The 18,354-nt window shown below is 31.7% G+C and overlaps 1 protein-coding gene across 2 annotated transcripts in view; it reads right to left on the reverse strand.

Moving 5' to 3' along the window:
• The window catches only part of LOC114344785 (uncharacterized), an 834,291-nt gene that overhangs the window by 758,735 nt on the left and 57,202 nt on the right, over window positions 1-18,354 (reverse strand). For both annotated transcript variants that reach the window (XM_028295620.2, XM_028295626.2), the window contains exons 5-6: window positions 16,722-16,938; window positions 6,905-7,100 (exon numbers count right to left, since the gene is read on the reverse strand). In XM_028295620.2, coding sequence (XP_028151421.2) covers window positions 6,905-7,100; window positions 16,722-16,938 — 413 coding nt within the window. The remainder of the gene's footprint in view (window positions 1-6,904; window positions 7,101-16,721; window positions 16,939-18,354) is intronic.

The following is an 18,354-nucleotide window of genomic DNA, read 5'->3' on the forward strand; positions in this document are numbered from 1 at the left end:
TTAACAAAAAAAGACTCTGTTGCGGACTGTAATTAATCCAGATCTCTGACAACTTTTTTAGTTATTGTAAACGTATAGGAAGAAAACCTAACTGTTTCCTGTCAAAAGTTCGGAGCCGTCCTTAAATTTCATATTAACAATTTAGTGCACAAAACGCGATATTTTCGATTTTTTGCACTCGAATTAAAAGCTAAATACCTGACATAAAATTACAAATTTTGATTTTTTAGAACATTGAAAAATCTTCAAAATAGCGATTTTTGAAGTGAAAACTTCTTTAGGGACGTTGTGCGATTTTTGGATAGGGGAAAAAGCATTGAATTCGCGACCGTCATCGCTTATGTTATATATTATGTGTATGTATATATAAATTGTGTAAAGGTATTTAAATTTAAAATAAATGTAAAACCTATTTTAGGATGGGAAAAAAGGATTGATTTCGCGACCATCATCGCGACCGTCATCACTTCGGCCAAAAAATTTTGTACGTATATATTATGTGTATGTATATACAGTGAGCACGTAAAGGTTGGAATAAATTCATTTTCTCGAGAATGAACAATTATAGAAAAAACTCCCGAAACAGGTCAATTTTTATTTTTAAATTCCGACTTTTTGGCATACATATCATACTAGTGATGTCATCCATCTGGGCGTGATGACGTCATCGATGATTTTTTTAAATGGGAATAGGGGTCGTGCGATAGCTCATTTGAAAGGTAATTTTATACTCTATTCAGTAATATAAACATTTACATAATTATTTATACAGGGTGTCCAAGAAAACATTTTTTTAATTTAATTTATTGACATAGAAAGAAGAATGCATGTAATTTATTTAATCCAAAATACATTTTACTGCTTTCACAAAACAGAAAAAAATGTGTATTTGAAAAATATTCATTGCTTTTCGCTTAAACTAAATGTTCAAACTGTCCAGAGGAAGGTGGGGTGGTGGCTTAGATATTGAATTTAAGCAAAAAAACAGTATTTATTTGTCAAATAAACATTATTTCCTGTTTTCTGATAGCAGTAAAATGTATTGTGAGTTAAATAAATAACACACATTTTTCTTTTATGTCAATAAATTTAATTCAAAAAAAAATTTTTTGGACACTCTGTATAAATAAATATGTTAATGTTTATATTACTGAATAGAGAATTAAATTACCTTTCAAATGAGCTATCACACGACCCCTATTCTCATTTAAAAATTTTTAAGATGACGTCGTCACGCCCATACGGCTGACGTCACTAGTATGATACATATGCCAAAAAGTCGCAATTTAAAAATAAAAATTGACCTGTTTTGGGATTTTTTTCCAAAATCGTCCATTCTCGAGAAAATGAATTTATTCCAACCTTTACGTGCTCACTGTATAAATTGTATAGAAGTACTTAAATTTAAAATAAATGTATAACCTATTTTTGGATGGGGAAAAAGGATTTATTTCGCGACCGTCATCTCTTCGACGAAATAAATTTTGTACGTATATTTATTATGTGGATGTATATATAAATTGTGTAGAAGTATTTAAATTTAAAATAAATGTATGATCTATTTTGGGATGAGGAAAAGGATTGACTTCGCGACTGTGATCGCGACCGTCACCGCTTCGACGAAATAAATTTTGTACGTATATTATTGAAGTGAAAACTTCTAGGGACGTTGTGCACTATTTAGATCGGGAAAAAGTATTGAATTAGCGACCGTCATCACGACCGTCATCGCTTCGGCATCGGCGAAATAAATTTTTGAAGTGAAAACTTCTTTTGGAACGTTGTGCACTTTTTAGATGAGGAAAATCTATTGAATTAGCGACCGTCATCGCGACCATCATCGCTTCTGTGAAATAAATTTTTGAAGTGAAAACTTCTTTAGGGACGTTGTGCACTATTTAGATGGGGAAAAAGTATTGAATCAGCAGCCGTCATCGCGACCATTATCATCGCTTCGGCGAAATAAATTTTTGAAGTGAAAACTTCTTTAGGGACGTTGTGCACTATTTATTGAATCAGCGGCCGTCATCGCGACCATCATCGCTTCGGCGAAATACATTTTTGAAGGGAAAACTTCTTTAGGGACGTTGTGCACTATTTAGATGGGGAAAAAGTATTGAATCAGCAGCCGTCATCGCGACCATTATCATCGCTTCGGCGAAATAAATTTTTGAAGTGAAAACTTCTTTAGGGACGTTGTGCACTATTTATATGGGGAAAAAGTATTGAATCAGCGGCCGTCATCGCGACCATCATCGCTTCGGCGAAATAAATTTTTGAAGGGAAAACTTCTTTAGGGACGTTGTGCACTTTTTAGATGGGGAAAATCTATTTAATTAGCCACGGTCATCGCGACCATCATCGCTTCTGCGAAATAAATTTTTAAAGTGAAAACTTCTTTAGGGACCTTGTGCACTATTTAGATGGGGAAACAGTATTGAATTAGCTGCCGTTATCGCGACTTTCACCGCTTCCGCGAAATAAAGTTTTGAAGTGAAAACTTCTTTAGGGATGTTGTGCACTTTTTGGATGGGGGAAAAACATTGAATTTGCGACCGTCATCACTTCGCCGAAATAAATTTTGTACGTATTTATATTATGTGTATATATACATAAATTTAGCTTAGGACGTACGCAACGCGTATATAATATAGGTATAAGCACTTCTGTTTGGATGGGGAAAAAGCATTTGGATGAGGTCGAGACCGTCATCGCTACGGTGAGATAGTAGTAATTTATATACTATAGGTTTTTTTGCTCCTTTATGGCCTTGGCATAGCCAATTAGCCAGTCTAGTTTGGTATTAACGCAATTTCACAAGTTAAATTACAATATTTCACATTTTCATATATCATATTTATAAATATTATGAGTTGAATTGCCTATAAGTTCGACCGAAGTTATAAAGGTTGTAAGAGGGATAGTGTGTGTACACGAAGACGCTTAGTTCGCCAGAAGTTTTCACTTCTGTCGGCACTCCCACGAGTGCCTTAAATTTTTTGATATTAAAAAGTCAATTTGTTCATTCGAAAACTGCAAATAAGGCAAAATCAATACTTGTTAATAACTGTAATTAAGATTACCCAAGAACTTTGGTATTCCACTGAAAGTTGGGTATTAGAATACTTAACAAACCCTCAAAATTTCAGAACAATACATAAAGTAATTTAAAAGTTATTCTATTTGTTTATCCCAGAGACCCTTTTTTAATAATATTAGTCAGAAAAAAATGAAGATACGGTAATTCTACGAATATTAAATGAAAGTTTAAGAGTGAAATTATGAATATGTATCAAAAAAGGTTAAAAAAATCATTTTGTAACCAAAAATTGTTTTGCAAAATTACTATTTACTATTAATTTTAACATATAAACAAGTAAAATTACTATGTACTTATATTCTATTATTCGTAGACAAAATATTTCGTATATCGTAAACAAAGTTATTCTAGAACGATTATGAGAAAAGTAGGGGTGAGATTAAACTTCTACAGCATTGACTGTTACTGCTAAAAATGGGGCTAAAATAAAAATTATTTGAACCATAATAAGGGGGAAATAAAAATTCAAGGGTTCAAAATTATTTTAAGGAACTTAAAAATACTGAAGTTTCTGTATCTCTGGTTCTAGTTGATAGATTTAATCTTTTCTTTAATTTGTATGTATTTTTGCGTATATTGCAAATATGTAATGTTTTAATAATAGGTCTGGATCCCGCGTATGAAAAAAAAGTTGATTAATAGCAAGCTGAAAATTTGTTAATAGCTTAAGGGTGTCTAGTAGGATAAACTTTGATATATGGGAACACTGGAACAGGGGCAGTTTTAATTGTGGAACAGGTTGAAAATTTGGAACGGTCAGAACACGAAAACGGCACATTTATTTTGTCCGACAGAATAGACATAAACTCTTCGAACAGAGATTAAACTCTCATGCAAAAATCAAACTGCTATTTATCACCTGTCATAATTCCTGTCATATGACATATTCTACATGTTTCACTCATTAAAACGCCCATTTGGTGATAAATAGCAGTCTGATTTTTGCATGAGAGTTTAATCTCTGTTCGGAGAGTTTAAGTCTGTTCTGTCGGACAAAATACATGTGCCGTTTTCGTGGTCTGACCGTTCCAAATTTTTAACCTGTTCCACAATTAAAACTTCCCCTGTTCCAGTGTTCCCATATATGAAAGTTTGTCCTACTAGACACCCTTAAGCTATTAACAAATTTTCAGCTTGCTATTAATCAACTTTTTTTTCATACGCGGGATCCAGACCTATAATATTATTAATTAACAAACAATATAAATAGTTAAAACGGTTCAAACAATATATATTTTTTTAATTATTGTAAACAAATTAGTGGGAATTTAAAAAATAATTTCTACTTTTTTTCCCAGAATAACTATCATTTTACGTATCTGGGGGTTATTATAGATGAGAAAGGTCAGGATGAATGGGAACTGAATGCCACATTAGCACAGGGAAATAAAAAGATGGGAAGCCTTAGACCACTGATAAAATCCAAATATGTATTGTAACAAAAGATTACTTTTGACCGACCCTCGTATAACAGGTCCCATCTCCACACACGCATTTCACGTCGATTTTTTTAGATCAGACGCGATGTAGCGGAGCGGAAGGCGAGCAATTCTCAGAATGTCGGGACAATAACTAGAGATGAGCAGAATCTTCGAGAAATAATGGCTGGGCTTTATATAGGAACGGATTTTGTAAATAAGTTTAGTTTTAAGCGAGAGTTTGTAAAGAAAACTTGTATAAATAAATTAATAAAGTCGTATATAAATACGAATCGCTTGTTTTATTGTTATAGTATCAAGAAAAACAAAGCTAAGGATACATAAAATGGTAATAAGACCCACAGTGACGTATGGTAATAAAGTATGGGCAATGAAAAAAGCAAACACGGAGAAATTGGAAAGATGGGAAAGGAAAATGGTCAGAGTTATATATGGAAGCAAAAACTCGGAGGAAGTTTGGGTACGATGAACAAACAGGGAATTAGAGGAACTATATAACGAACCAAGCATCAGTCGGTTCATAAAGGCACATATAGTGTGATGATGGGACACGTGATGAGAATGGAAAGGAAGAGGATGCCAAATTTGATCCTAAAAAGGGGCCCAATAACGAATAGGAGGAAAGGAAGACCCAGACAAAGATGGCTTGCTAGTGTAAAGGAAGATCTCAGAAATGAGGGAATTATTGGTTGGGAAAAAAGAGTAGCAAACAGGGAAGAATGGAGGAGAATTTTAAGTCAATTTAGTAGCCAAGGAGCATGATTGTACAAGAAGCCACCCCACTTGATACAAGTGTTGTAATATACAGGGTGGGCCAAAGAAAAAAGTCCACCTCGATATTTTTTCAGTAGGTATTAGATTTTAAGGAAATACCGAAAAAGATCGATTTTTATTTTATATTGCAATTTATTGGCATATATTTCATACTAGTGACGTCATGCACCAGGGCGTGATGACGCAATCGATGATTTTTAAATGGGGATTGGGGTCGTGTGGTAGCTCATTTTAAAGGGTGTTCAATTCTCTATTCAGTAATATAAAGGTTAATATCATTATTTATACAGGGTGACCAAAAAAATATTTTTTAACTTAAATTAATTAACGCAAAAAGAAGAATGTATGTGATTTATTTAACTCAAAATACATTGTACTACTGTCAGAAAATAGAAAAAAAATATTTATTTCAGAAATAAACATTTCTTTTCGCCTAAATTAAATCACAAACAGCCTCCCACCTACCTCTTGACAGTTTGAGCATTTGATTTAAGCGAAAAGCAATGTTTATTTGCTAAATAAACATTTTCTTTTTATTTTCTGAGAGTTATAAAATGTATTTTGAGTTAAATAAATTACACTTATTCTTCTTTTTGCGTCAATTATTTTAATTCAAAAATTATATTTTTTTTGGTCACCGTGTTAACTAATGATATTAATGTTTATATTACTGAATAGATAATTGAACACCATAATGAGTTACCACACGACCACTATTCCCATTTAAAAAAAATCATCGATTACGTCATCACGTCCAGATGGATGACGTCACTAGTATGACATATATATCTAAAAATTGTAATTTAAAAATAAAAATCGATCTGTTTCGGCATTTCCTTAAAATCTAATAACTACTGCCAAATATAGAGGTGGACCCTTTTCTTTGGCCCACCCAGTATAGTATTATATTATTGTATTATATCAATTGTATTTTTAGCCCTAGGCCTTCAAGGTCTATTGAGCTTGTTAAATAAATAACTCACTATGTATTTCTTTTAAAGTTGTGGAAAAATGATCAGCTTTTGGAATAAGTAAAAGTTTATAGACTAAAAATATCAATAATTTTTTAATTAAGATTTTCTACTATAATGACTATTTTTTATATTTTTTTAATACATATCGATAGTCTTCTAATGTCGTTTGGCACCGGCAGAATTGCTTATCTTCATTATTTCCTGCCTTATGTTATTGCAAAAAAAAGATCTCTTGGAAAAACAAAGAGAATAACTTTTAAACTAATTAATGGATCGGTCTCAAACTTTGAGGGTTTGTTAAGTACCCAAAATCCAGCTTTGGGTGAAATACCAAAGTTGTTGGTTAATTTTAATAATTGTTATTAACAAATAACAATTTTGCTATATTTTGCAGTATACGAAGCTACAAATTGACTTTTTAATTTTAAAAAATCGCCATTTTGAAGTTTTTCAATGTAATAATATATCAAATTTTGTAATTTTGTGTCAATTATTTAGTTTCTGATTGGTGTGCATAAAATCAAAAAAATCGCGTTTTTTCACTAACTTGTTAATAATTATACACTTACCCTGGACTAATTATATTTTCATAATATGAAAAAGTAAATTAAACTTACTTTCAAGACGTCTTTTATCTTTGTTCTCGGCGACCGCTTCTAACAACGACGAAATAGTATTGGCGTCGCGGCGTCTTCTGCGGCGTCGTTTCTGGACATCGTCTCCGATTTCTTTGAAACTCTCTTCCGGAATGATAAGAGTCCCAGCGCTGCTCGTTCTTGTCGTGTAACGTTTATTGTGGAGGAATTCTTCGAGCTAAAACAAATAGAAATGTTAATAATATTTCATTCTTCTCCGACAAATTGAAGGCGAAGCTGGGTTGAGAAAACTAGAAATCAACTAAAATACAAAATACATGCATGTTAATGGAACTTCGAGATAAAATATCTATATTTAGATATAATAAAAAAATATGAAAAAAAAATTTTTAAGAAATACTTTTCTTTAGTTACGAGTGACTAAAATTAAAAATATTATAAACAAATCAACTAAAAAGTATAAAATAAAAAAACATCAAACTGGAAGGATTATTCGAAAAAACTGTTTAAACTGATTAAATATACAAAAATCTCACACATTCGTTAAAAAATTGGAAAAATCTAACACATTCGTTAAAGAAAAGCGTGGAGTGCGTCTTCATCGAATAAACGGTTTGAAGATAGATACTTTTTTACTTTTCGCGCTCCACGTTTTTCTTTAACGAAAGTGTTAGATTTTTTCAATTTTTTAACGAATGTGTGAGATTTTTGTATATTTAATCTCTCTAATAGTTTTTTTCGAATAATCCTTTGAGTTTGATTTTTTTTATTTTTTGCTTTTTGTTGATTTTTTATATTTTTAATAGTAGTCACTCGTAACTAAAGAAAAGCGTTTTTAAGAATAGTATATTATTCAACGAGCATGTAATGATGGCTATTACTCACGATGATGAAGTTTGCATTCATCAGAGTGAGTAATAGCCATTACTTGCGAGTAGAATACTATACTTTTTCTACGACCTTTTTTTTTATTTAATTAGTAAAAAATGTAATTATTAACTTCTCGAGATTTAAATTACAATAATTTACAAAAATACCTAAATGCTATTTACCCCTATTACGTGGCTGAATAATTGGTTGCCTACTGTTACCAAATTCTTATTTATTGTAACAATACAACTAGAAATAGTCAATACAAGTTCTGTTGGTTTCCGAAAAATTATAAGCTTAAATTTGTACCTACTGTCAGTGAATCTAATAAATAGGAAATGGCTGATGTCGGTGGACATATTTCTTATAAAATATAGTTATATTGTATATTTACATTTAACTATAATATATAATAAAATAATATAACTATACTAATATGTTATAACATATTTAACACAATATAACTTAAAAAATAAACACAATATTAGTTATAAATTCCAATTAACATAAACAAAATGCGCTAATGTCACTGTCACTAAAATAAATGATAAACGTCAAAATTTGTAGTAAACAAGATATAAACGTAAAAAATATACTGACATTGTTACAGTTAAAATTACTTTAAAAATTTTTCGAAGTTAATTATTGATATAAATTACAATAACTATTGTATTAAATAGACAAGTTTAAGTAATTTTATATGCAGTTTATATACGATTAATATTAAAAGAGGGCATGCGCCCTTGAATCTAACTTCAGCCCGTGAGTAATGACCCGTGAGTAACTTCAGCCCGTGAGTAATGAATTATTACTCACGGGTACAGTAATGGGTGCTATTATCTATGGAAAAATAGCGAATAATGAGCATGTTATTAAACGGTCGTAGGAAAAAAAAATTTCATATTTTTTATTTTTTACTTTTTATTAAAAGACAGAAATAAAAAAATCTCTAGCTCAAAAATTAAGTAACTTATAATGAAAATAATGTCAGTCTCTATTTTTTTTCAGCGAAAAAGTGATTGGAAGCAACCATCTAATCACCACCCCAATTAAAATTAGTCATTAACCTTATTTGGTCTTCTTTATTTATGTATTATAGATAGGGTCTAGAAATTTGACCGGCTTAGACTGATTAATTTTTAAAAAATGGAGTTAAAAGCGAATAACGAATTTTTGTAGTTTGGAAAAAAATAGCCTTTTCTTCAGAATAGAAAGCTTAGCATCAGAGATTCGAAAAATGTTTAAATATGAAATTGTAGCATATTTAATTCCCAAGAACATGGTTTGCAAAAAATTTTTCTACGTAAAAAATTGAGTGAGCTATTTACAATTAAAACTTGTAATAACATGCAAAAACCACCTTTACCAACCCTTTCAAAGTCACCTCTTTTTGCGACGGAGGATTTTAAAAAGATTTACTATTACTAAACTTATATATTGTAAAAACCTACAAAACTCTTATTTACTAAACTTTCTAAGATAAAAAATAAAAAAGTTACGTTTAAAAAATCAATATATTTTTTTGAAAAACAAAACGAGAAATCCACTTGGAAGCATAATAATGTAAGTTAGCGATGTTTTTAGTCATTGGTCTTATTCATTCTTCTTTAGTTATGTATTATTAATAGATTCTAGAAGTTTGATTGGCTGAAGATTTGATTTGAACAAAACGAGAAATCCAGTGGGAAGCATAATAATGTAAGTTAGCGATGTTTTTAGTCATTGGTCTTATTCATTCTTCTTTAGTTATGTATTATTAATAGATTCTAGAAGTTTGATTGGCTGAAGATTTGATTTGAACAAAACGAGAAATCCAGTGGGAAGCATAATAATGTAAGTTAGCGATGTTTTTAGTCATTGGTCTTATTCATTCTTCTTTAGTTATGTATTATTAATATATTCTAGAAGTTTGATTGGCTTAAAATGATTAGTTTTAAAAAAACTGGGGTTAAAAGCGAATAACGAATTTTTGTAGTTTGGTAAAAAATGCCATTTTCTTCAGAATAAAAAGATTAGCATCAGAGATACGAAAAAATGTTTAAATATAAAATTGTAGGTTATTTAATTCGCAAGAACTTGGTTTGAAAAATTGTTTTCTACAGCAAAAATTGAGTGAATAGTAAATTAGCTGTATATCTAAAAACATTGATTTTTTCGATATAAAACTAACACTATCGATAGCGAATAAATCGAAAACTATTAATTTTGTCAAAAAAATGTATAGAACATTTTTTGCTTAAAATGAATGTTTTTATCAACTGTTGCGGTCAAAATATAATAAAAAATTTCCACCGCCGAGATGGGGTGGCAACCACCACCATGGTAAAAGCGCCTTTCGGCATCATATATATTTTGATCCTTGGACTATCCACTACTTATTCTCAAATTTTCAAGCAAATCGATCCATTCTGTAAAAATTGCGAGGTGAAAAGCTTCGGTTCCTGAACTATTTTATCGGTTAACAAAAAAAATGCAACACATGTGTTTTACAATTTAGTTTAAATATTTTATAAACAAAATTTATGTATTTCAAATCATATTAATTCACTTATCCAGGTGGTTTTGTTTACACCCACTTTGGAAATTTTATTCCTCACACTTATGTTCATATTATATTTAAAATTTAGGTTCGTGCTTGCATAAGCTTTCAAGTTCTCATTGTATTATGTGAATTTGACTAATTGAACCGCCATCCCTTTATTCAGATCTGTTGCTTATAAGATCTTTTATAACCACTTCACATGTATGGACTGATGATGTTCTGTAAACACGGAACAAAACGTTTTCAATAATATATGGATTAGTGAACAACTTTGCTTTTCTTTCTTCTTTATACCTGACTAAAATCTTCAAGTCTTACAGTGTAAAGGTGATTCCACTCCTTTCCACTGTCCACTTTACTACAGTGGTGACAATATATTTATAGCCCTGTTTTACACCTCGAAGAATTTCTATTTTTTCCGTCATTAGATCTTCAATTCATATCTTGTTTAGTAGTGATTAGTAGTATTTATTATACAACAAAATTTGCCAGTACTTTGTCAGCATTTATAAAGTTAGTGTTTTGTATAATATGGTATTTTTATTTTCTGGATACGTTTCTCCTGTTTACTTATCTACTCAGTTCAAAGTAGATAAATTTCTCATTGGTCACAAGGGAGCATAAATACGTGAATTCCTCTACTACTCGACCCTAGCATTGTGCAGAATGAAATTATGGCCAATATTTCTGGCACAAATTCCATTTTTTTTCATTTTCCTTTAATTTATATTTATTTGTAACTCATAATCGTTGAAACGGTTGAAAACATGGTAACACTTCTTTTAACTTTTGTGTTGTACGGATAGTTAAATCCAAATAATCTGCTGCGTGGGCCATAATTTGCGAAGATTTATTAAAATTGGTTTACCTGTTGTTTAATTTGGCATTAATTGCCGCTTTCTAAAAGGCTAAGTTAAACACGAAACACGCCAACGCATCTCTTTGTTTCAGTCCGATAAAAAATGTTTCAAATGTTTCTGAACGGATGTCCCGTGTTTATACATACTTTTACAGATAACTTTACGCACAGCAACCCTCACCAAGTTTATTATAAAGTTTATTTACCAAGCTTATTTAGAATTGGTGAAAAAATGGAAATTGTCGACATTAAATTAATTGATTTTTTTCTATTTGCCTTATCAAAAAATTTACTGCGCGTAATAGACCAAATCTAAAGCAAGTTTGATATTTTTTCCAAGAAGATCTCAGAATTTGCGCTTAAGGTGGTAGACGCAAAATATTGGTCCAATGCTATTTAAACGCATTCTAGCCCAGTAAATGAACGGCAAATACGGCGATACCGTGTAATTTTCAGGGGCAACTCCAAATTGCATGGAAATTTGGATTTAGGTTCTACTTACCCTTCACTTCAAAGTTGAAATCGTGCAGTTGGTTGCTTTTACTTGGAGGGTCACAGTCACCCTTTCTCGGGAGTGAAAAAACATACGTTCAAGATAAGACCGGAAATGGATAAGTTAACTGATTTTAAAAAACTTTTGTTCTATGGAGTTTTTTTATGTAAGTCAATACTTTTCGAGTTATTTGCGATTGAAAATGTTTATTTTTAGACAAAAATACTACGTTTTCAGACGGTTTTTCGCAAATAACACAAAAAGTAAATATTTTATCTAAAAATTATCTTTAGCAAAAGTCTATAAATCAAGTAGAAAGAAAGTAGTAGCTCATGAAAAATATGTTCTTATTCGTCTAATTCCAAATCGAATATTTCAAGGTGAAATCACCGGAAAATTAAGCACTTTTCGGGAAAACCCATTTAAACTTTTTTAAACTGTTTAAGGAAAGCTTTATTTTAATTGTTTATAAAATTTTCTAGCATTAAAAATAAGTGAGTTGCGCTCAAAATAAAGCTCGCCCCCTTTTTTTTGTCAAAACATCATGAAAATCTCCCCATGTTTAGCTCCCCAAAATGAAATTAATATTTACCGATTTACAAATAATTTACTTACTTATCTATTTTATGTATGATATGTCAGTCTCACCGGTTTAAAGTGCTTATTTTTGAAAGGGTTATAGTTGAAAAAGCTAGAACGGGTCACTAATCACGAGTGTATGCAAATTTTGAACACCCATATCTTAACCAATTTTTGTCTTACGGAAAAACAAAATGAAACTAGCATATTTATAATAGCAAAACCTACTTTTTTACTGTTTAAGATTTTTCTTACCGCTAATATTTTTTAAGGTATTTTAAAAAAAGGAAATTTTTCAAAAATTTTTAGTAATGTTTTTTTATTATAAAACCAATTTTTTTTCCAAAAATAAGCACTTCAAACCAATCAAAGGTATAGATCATATAACAATACACATACAGTTAAAGTAAATGGTAAAGCGGTAACGATTAATTTTATTTAGGGTGCTAAATAGAAGGAGATTTTCACGAATATTTTACCAAAAAAAAGGGTCAACTGGTTTTTTCAGTGTAACTCGTTTATTTTTAATGCTAGAAACTTTTGTAAAAAACAAATATAAAGCTTTTTTAAATACTTTAAAAATGTTAATAGGCTTTTCCCGAAAAGTGCTTAATTTTTCGGTGATTTCACGTTGAATTATTCAATTTGAAATTAGACGAATAAGAACGTATATTTCATGAGCTACAACTAAGCTTTTACTCAATTTATAGACTTTATTCATACACCATTTTTTTATAGGCTACACTTTTCCTAAGAACACTTTTTTCGATAAAATATTTACTTTTTGAGTTATATGCGAAAAACCGTCTGAAAACGTAGTTTTTTTTTTTTTTTTTGTCGAAAAATCTACATTTTCCATCGCGAATAACTCGAAAAGTATTGACTTATATAAAAAACTTTATAGAACGAAAGTTGCTTATAATCTGTCAATTTATCCATCTCCGGGCTTACTTTAAACACGCGTTTTTCACCCCAGAGAAGGGGTGACTGTCACCCCCCAATTAAAAGCAACCAACGTTACAATTTCAACTTTGAAGTGGAGGGTAAGTAGAACATAAATCAAAATTTTCATGCAATTCGCAGTTGCCCCTGAAAATTACACTCCAAAACGGTCATTTATTGGGCTATTTATTTTTTTTTCGAATCCTGAGAAAACTAATATTTAAGTGTATTTGAAAAATTTAAACGCAGAATGGAAGATTACATTATTACCGAGGGCCGAAAGTCCCTTAAACCCTCTATAATGTTTATTTTAAGAAGTTACAGGGGTGAAAAAAAAAGAGAAAATTTAGTGTGATTTTTGATTTCAAATATTTCACTCAAAAGAAACTTTTTGTTTATTCTAAGGGAGTTTCGTCCCTCGGAAATAATTCAATATTTCATTCTGCGTTTAAATTTTTAAAAAATATTTATTACTTTTCTCAGGATTTGAAAAAATGAATGCATTTAAATAGCATTGGATGAAGATTTTGCGCCTTACCTCCTTAAACAATCACATAGAGCATAGAGCATAAATAAATCGCCAGCATCTTGATTTTAAAGGAGAACTGTTTTTGCTCAATATCTCCGCCCCTTTGCAACATTTCGACAAAAATGGTAGGAACTGAAATTATTGCAAATGCTGTCACGATCATATTGAGGATGAAATGTTGTATTCATTTCTAAGTGCCAACTTGCAAACTTGGTCCTTATATCCTACTCCTCTGCATTATCGGCGCATACAATACACTATCAGTAAAAAGAATGAACTTTGGTGTAAACGCTTTATTTTCTTACTTTAGTAAAGTCACAATTCAATTTATTTTAGTATTTATGGAGCAACTTTATATAAAAATAATATGTCTCTGTTGGCAGGCAAGTAATAGATTTCATTAAGGAACTTGGTGCTGGTGCTGGAGCTGGTGGTCTGAAGGCTTTTTCCGGTGTTATTTTGGTATATTTACACCCCAAGATCTTCTTCAGGAGGCGTCAGACGGTAGGTCCACCAACAAAGACTGGGGAAATACACAATCACTGCCAGCGGCAGTAGAAACTCTTCCTTCTACTTCATTAGCTTGGATAAGACAATATTCACTCATCAGCCTCAAATGAAACCATATGATCACCTGGAGAACTGCTATTTGATCAACGATTACTCATTTGGTTGCCTTGGGGACTGCTATTTAATCAACAATTACTCATTTGATTGCCTGGGGGACTGCTATGCAACAATTCATCATTTAAGGGTTAGGGCCAACTAGGCTTTACAGATTATACCTTGACAGAGTCTATACAAAAATCTGAATGGAACTGCTGAAATACCATTTTCTCCATTTTTGTTTATGTACAATTATGTTTTAAAGTTAATATTCCACTATTTTCGTCTTAACTCGGAAAATATCGACCGAACGAAAAAAAAATTATAAAGAAGAATTTGTAGGAAATCGCATTTACAACAATTTCAGCCCGTATCATTTTTGTCAAAAACTTGAAAATGGTGGAGATATTAAGCAAAAACGGTTCTTTAAAACGCTTCTTTAACATCAAGAGGGTGGATAGCCCAACGGCGGAATTCAGTTAAATTTACATTACGATTGACCCCCTCTAAAGGTTAGAATAATAAAATTTCGGGCAGCTCACCATCTAAGGTTAGGCCTTTTTTGATCTAACCGATAGACATATATCTAGAGTGCGCGCTGCCATCTAAAAATGAGTGACGATTGCTACAGAGAAAACTGAGGCTATTATGTGGGAAGTCTCTTTCTAATCGGAATAGTTTATCAAATCGGCGACAGTGGGAAAGTCACGTGATCGATAAACCCAACGTCATTTGATAAACCCCCGTCGGGGATTAGAAAGAGACTTCCCGCCTAATAACCTCAATTTTCTCTGTCGCAATCGTCACTTAGTTTTAGATAGCAGCGCGCAGTCTAGGTTATATTATGTCTATGGTCTAACCCGACTGGATTATATTACGTTTTATCAAAATTCATCCTGGCGTACATCTTGGTGGCAGTTGTTTCTATGCAAGAGAGTAACTCAAATCATTTTTCCGAATAAGTCAAGTTGAAAATTATTATTAACTATTTAGATGGGAAATAAGCCACAGTTAAATTGAGAAAATAATTTTATTAACGTTTCGAAGCCCAAATCGGGTTTCGTTGTCAAAATACAAAATACTACTAAAATAAACAAAAATGTTGTTGCTAAGTAAAAAAACTCTTCTAATAATTTATTTAATCTGACTCATTTATATTGGCAATTCAGACGTATATTATATATTTTAAAGTAGAAGACTTTAAAATGATATCGCCAATATTTATGAGCTGCGTTCCTGGGACGACTTTACTAAAAGATAGTTCATTCGATTACATGAAATCAATCCCAACTCGAGAATATCCGTCACGCATGTGATCTGTCTTTAAAAAGACAACCAAATGCAACGATGACAGTAAAATTCTCGCGTTAGAGATTCCATAGTAAATCACGAGGGAAAACCAGGAAAAACCTCGTGATACTATCTTGACATCGTAAGTATTTGGTCTTACATTTAATTTACTTTCAAAAAACTAATACCAAATTCTGACTTTAATAGTTTAAATTATAAATAATATTAATAATACATTTTTTTTTTGAGTGAATTTGATGGCCTTGGCCGAGCTAATAATACATAGATATACAATAAGTAATACTAAAATATAAAATTTGTACTAACTCGATATGTTATTGACTTACAAATACTTACTTACGATGTCGGGATCATATCACGAGGTTTTTTCCTGGTTTTCCCTCGTGATTTACTATGGAATCTCTAACGCGAGAATTTTACTGTCATCGTTGCATTTGGTTGTCTTGTTAAAGACAGATCACATGCTATGATTTTTTGTGACGGATATTCTTGAGTTGGGATTGATTTCACGTAATCGAATGAACTATCTTTTAGTAAAGTCGTCCCAGGAACGCAACTCATAAATATTGGCGATATCATTTTAAAATCTTCTACTTTAAAATGTATAATATACGTCTGAATTGCCAATATAAATGAGTCAGATTAAATAAATTATTAGAAGAATTTTTTTACTTAGCAACAACATTTTTGTTTATTTTAGTAGTATTTTGTATTTTGACAACGAAACCCGATTTGGGCTTCGAAACGTTAATAAAATTATTTTTTCAATTTAATTGTGGCTTATTTCCCATGTAAATAGTTAATTATAAAAATGTCACAAGAAATAGCTTCAGAACAACATTGAAAATTATTATAACACAGTTGACTCAAAAAACAATCGTCATTAGCACTGCTGTCTATTGTCTTTTCCTATATCCTTTTCTTTCTTCTTCTACATGAGACTGATTTCAATTTATTGTGTTTTCTATATTTTTAGTTAATTGAAAAAAAAATTAAAGGTTATTACAAAAACCAGGCATCAAATATTAAAACTCTGCCGAAGCACACACCAAAAAACATCCACCAAACTCAAACCGTTCTAATATCTAAGCAATTTAATTGTCTTACTTCCATATTCCTCGCCCCAGTATCTAGAGAAACGGTTTCCGCCGTTTGCATAACCCTATTCCTATTCCTGCTCGGTTTTTTGCTCCTGCCCGTCGCCGTATCACCATCCCGCTCTCCCGTCCGGATTTGACTTTCGTCGTCTGGAATGTTGGCGGTGATAAAATTCCTGTAGCCGTCCATTTCGGCACGCTTTATGCTCTCCTCGCTGCTGTTGTATCTGCGATATGAGCCGAAATAAATAAAAATCCTTTCATTTTCGTCAAAAGTTTTGGGAATTGTAAAAATGTTTGCCAGCAGAACGGAAAATTTTATGTAAAAACGACACAACTGTAATACTAGGTTGTTACCTATGTACGAGAGGGTTTCTGATATGCGTTACAATATATACATTATGAGCAAAATATTTTTAATTTTCGACCACTTTTGTAGGGTGGGTTCACGAATTTTTATCAAATTTTAGTATTTGTATCTTAAAAAAGTAGCCTATCTATAGCTAGTTTTTTAGCCCTCTAGGTGACCTTGGGCCAGAGATGGATCTTAATCTTATCGAACAAGGACTCATTTTTCTTGTTATAATATCAACTTTTTTATGAAAGAATTTGTAAATCAGCAAAAGATACGTTGTGTTATACAGGGTGTTTGTTAAAGAATGGGCCATAGCTTAACCTTAGATTCCTGAACTTAAAATAGGTCGATTTAAGTTAACATACCTTAGTACGAAAGTTGATAATAACCGAAATACAGGGTGTAGTGTTGCCAAAAATCGGTCTTGGTCTTGCAGTCTTGGTCTTGTTCTTGCGTTTTCGCAAGACCAAGACCAAGACCAAGACCGCCTAATTTTAGCAAGACCAAGACCAAGACTTACCGTGCAAGACTTGAGCAAGAACAAGACTTAGCCTGCGAGACTCTTGCGTTTTGCTGTTAGAACTGAGGGTGGTTTTAGGGAGTATGTATATTAGTTCGGCTATATTCTTACATACTTTATGAGAAACAAAAAAAATTTGTAACAAAAATTTTGAAAATTGGACTTGTGTTCACTACGAACAATACCATAAACATACATAGCGAGTCAAAATATCCATTTAAAGAACACTTGACACATTTGACACGTACTCAGGTCATTATTACAATGTAAAAATAAAATATTTTGTACTTTCCTTCCCATGAGACGACTTCTTTGAAATTAGTTGTCCGGGTTATAGGTCTGGATCCCGTGTATGAAAAAAAGTTGATTAATAGCAAGCTGAAAATTTGTTAATAGCTTAAGGGTGTCTAGTCGGACAAACTTTGATATATGGGAACACTGGAACGGGGGAAGTTTTAATTGTGGAACAGTTTAAAAATTTGGAACGGTCAGACCACGAAAATGTCACATGTACATTGTCCGACAGAACTTCCAATTGATTTGTTACCCTTTCATTAAACTCTTATGCAAAAATCAGGCTGCTATTTATCACCAAATGGGCATGATAATGAGTGGAACACGTAGAACATATCAAATGACAGGAATTATGACAGGTGATAAATAGCAGTCTATTTTTTGCATGAGAGTTTAATGAAAGGGTAACAAATCAATTGGAAGTTCTGTCGGACAAAATACATGTGACGTTTTCGTGGTCTGACCGTTCCAAAT

This window comes from Diabrotica virgifera, chromosome 1 (assembly GCF_917563875.1).
Source record: "Diabrotica virgifera virgifera chromosome 1, PGI_DIABVI_V3a".
Classification (NCBI taxonomy): Eukaryota; Metazoa; Arthropoda; class Insecta; order Coleoptera; family Chrysomelidae; genus Diabrotica; species Diabrotica virgifera.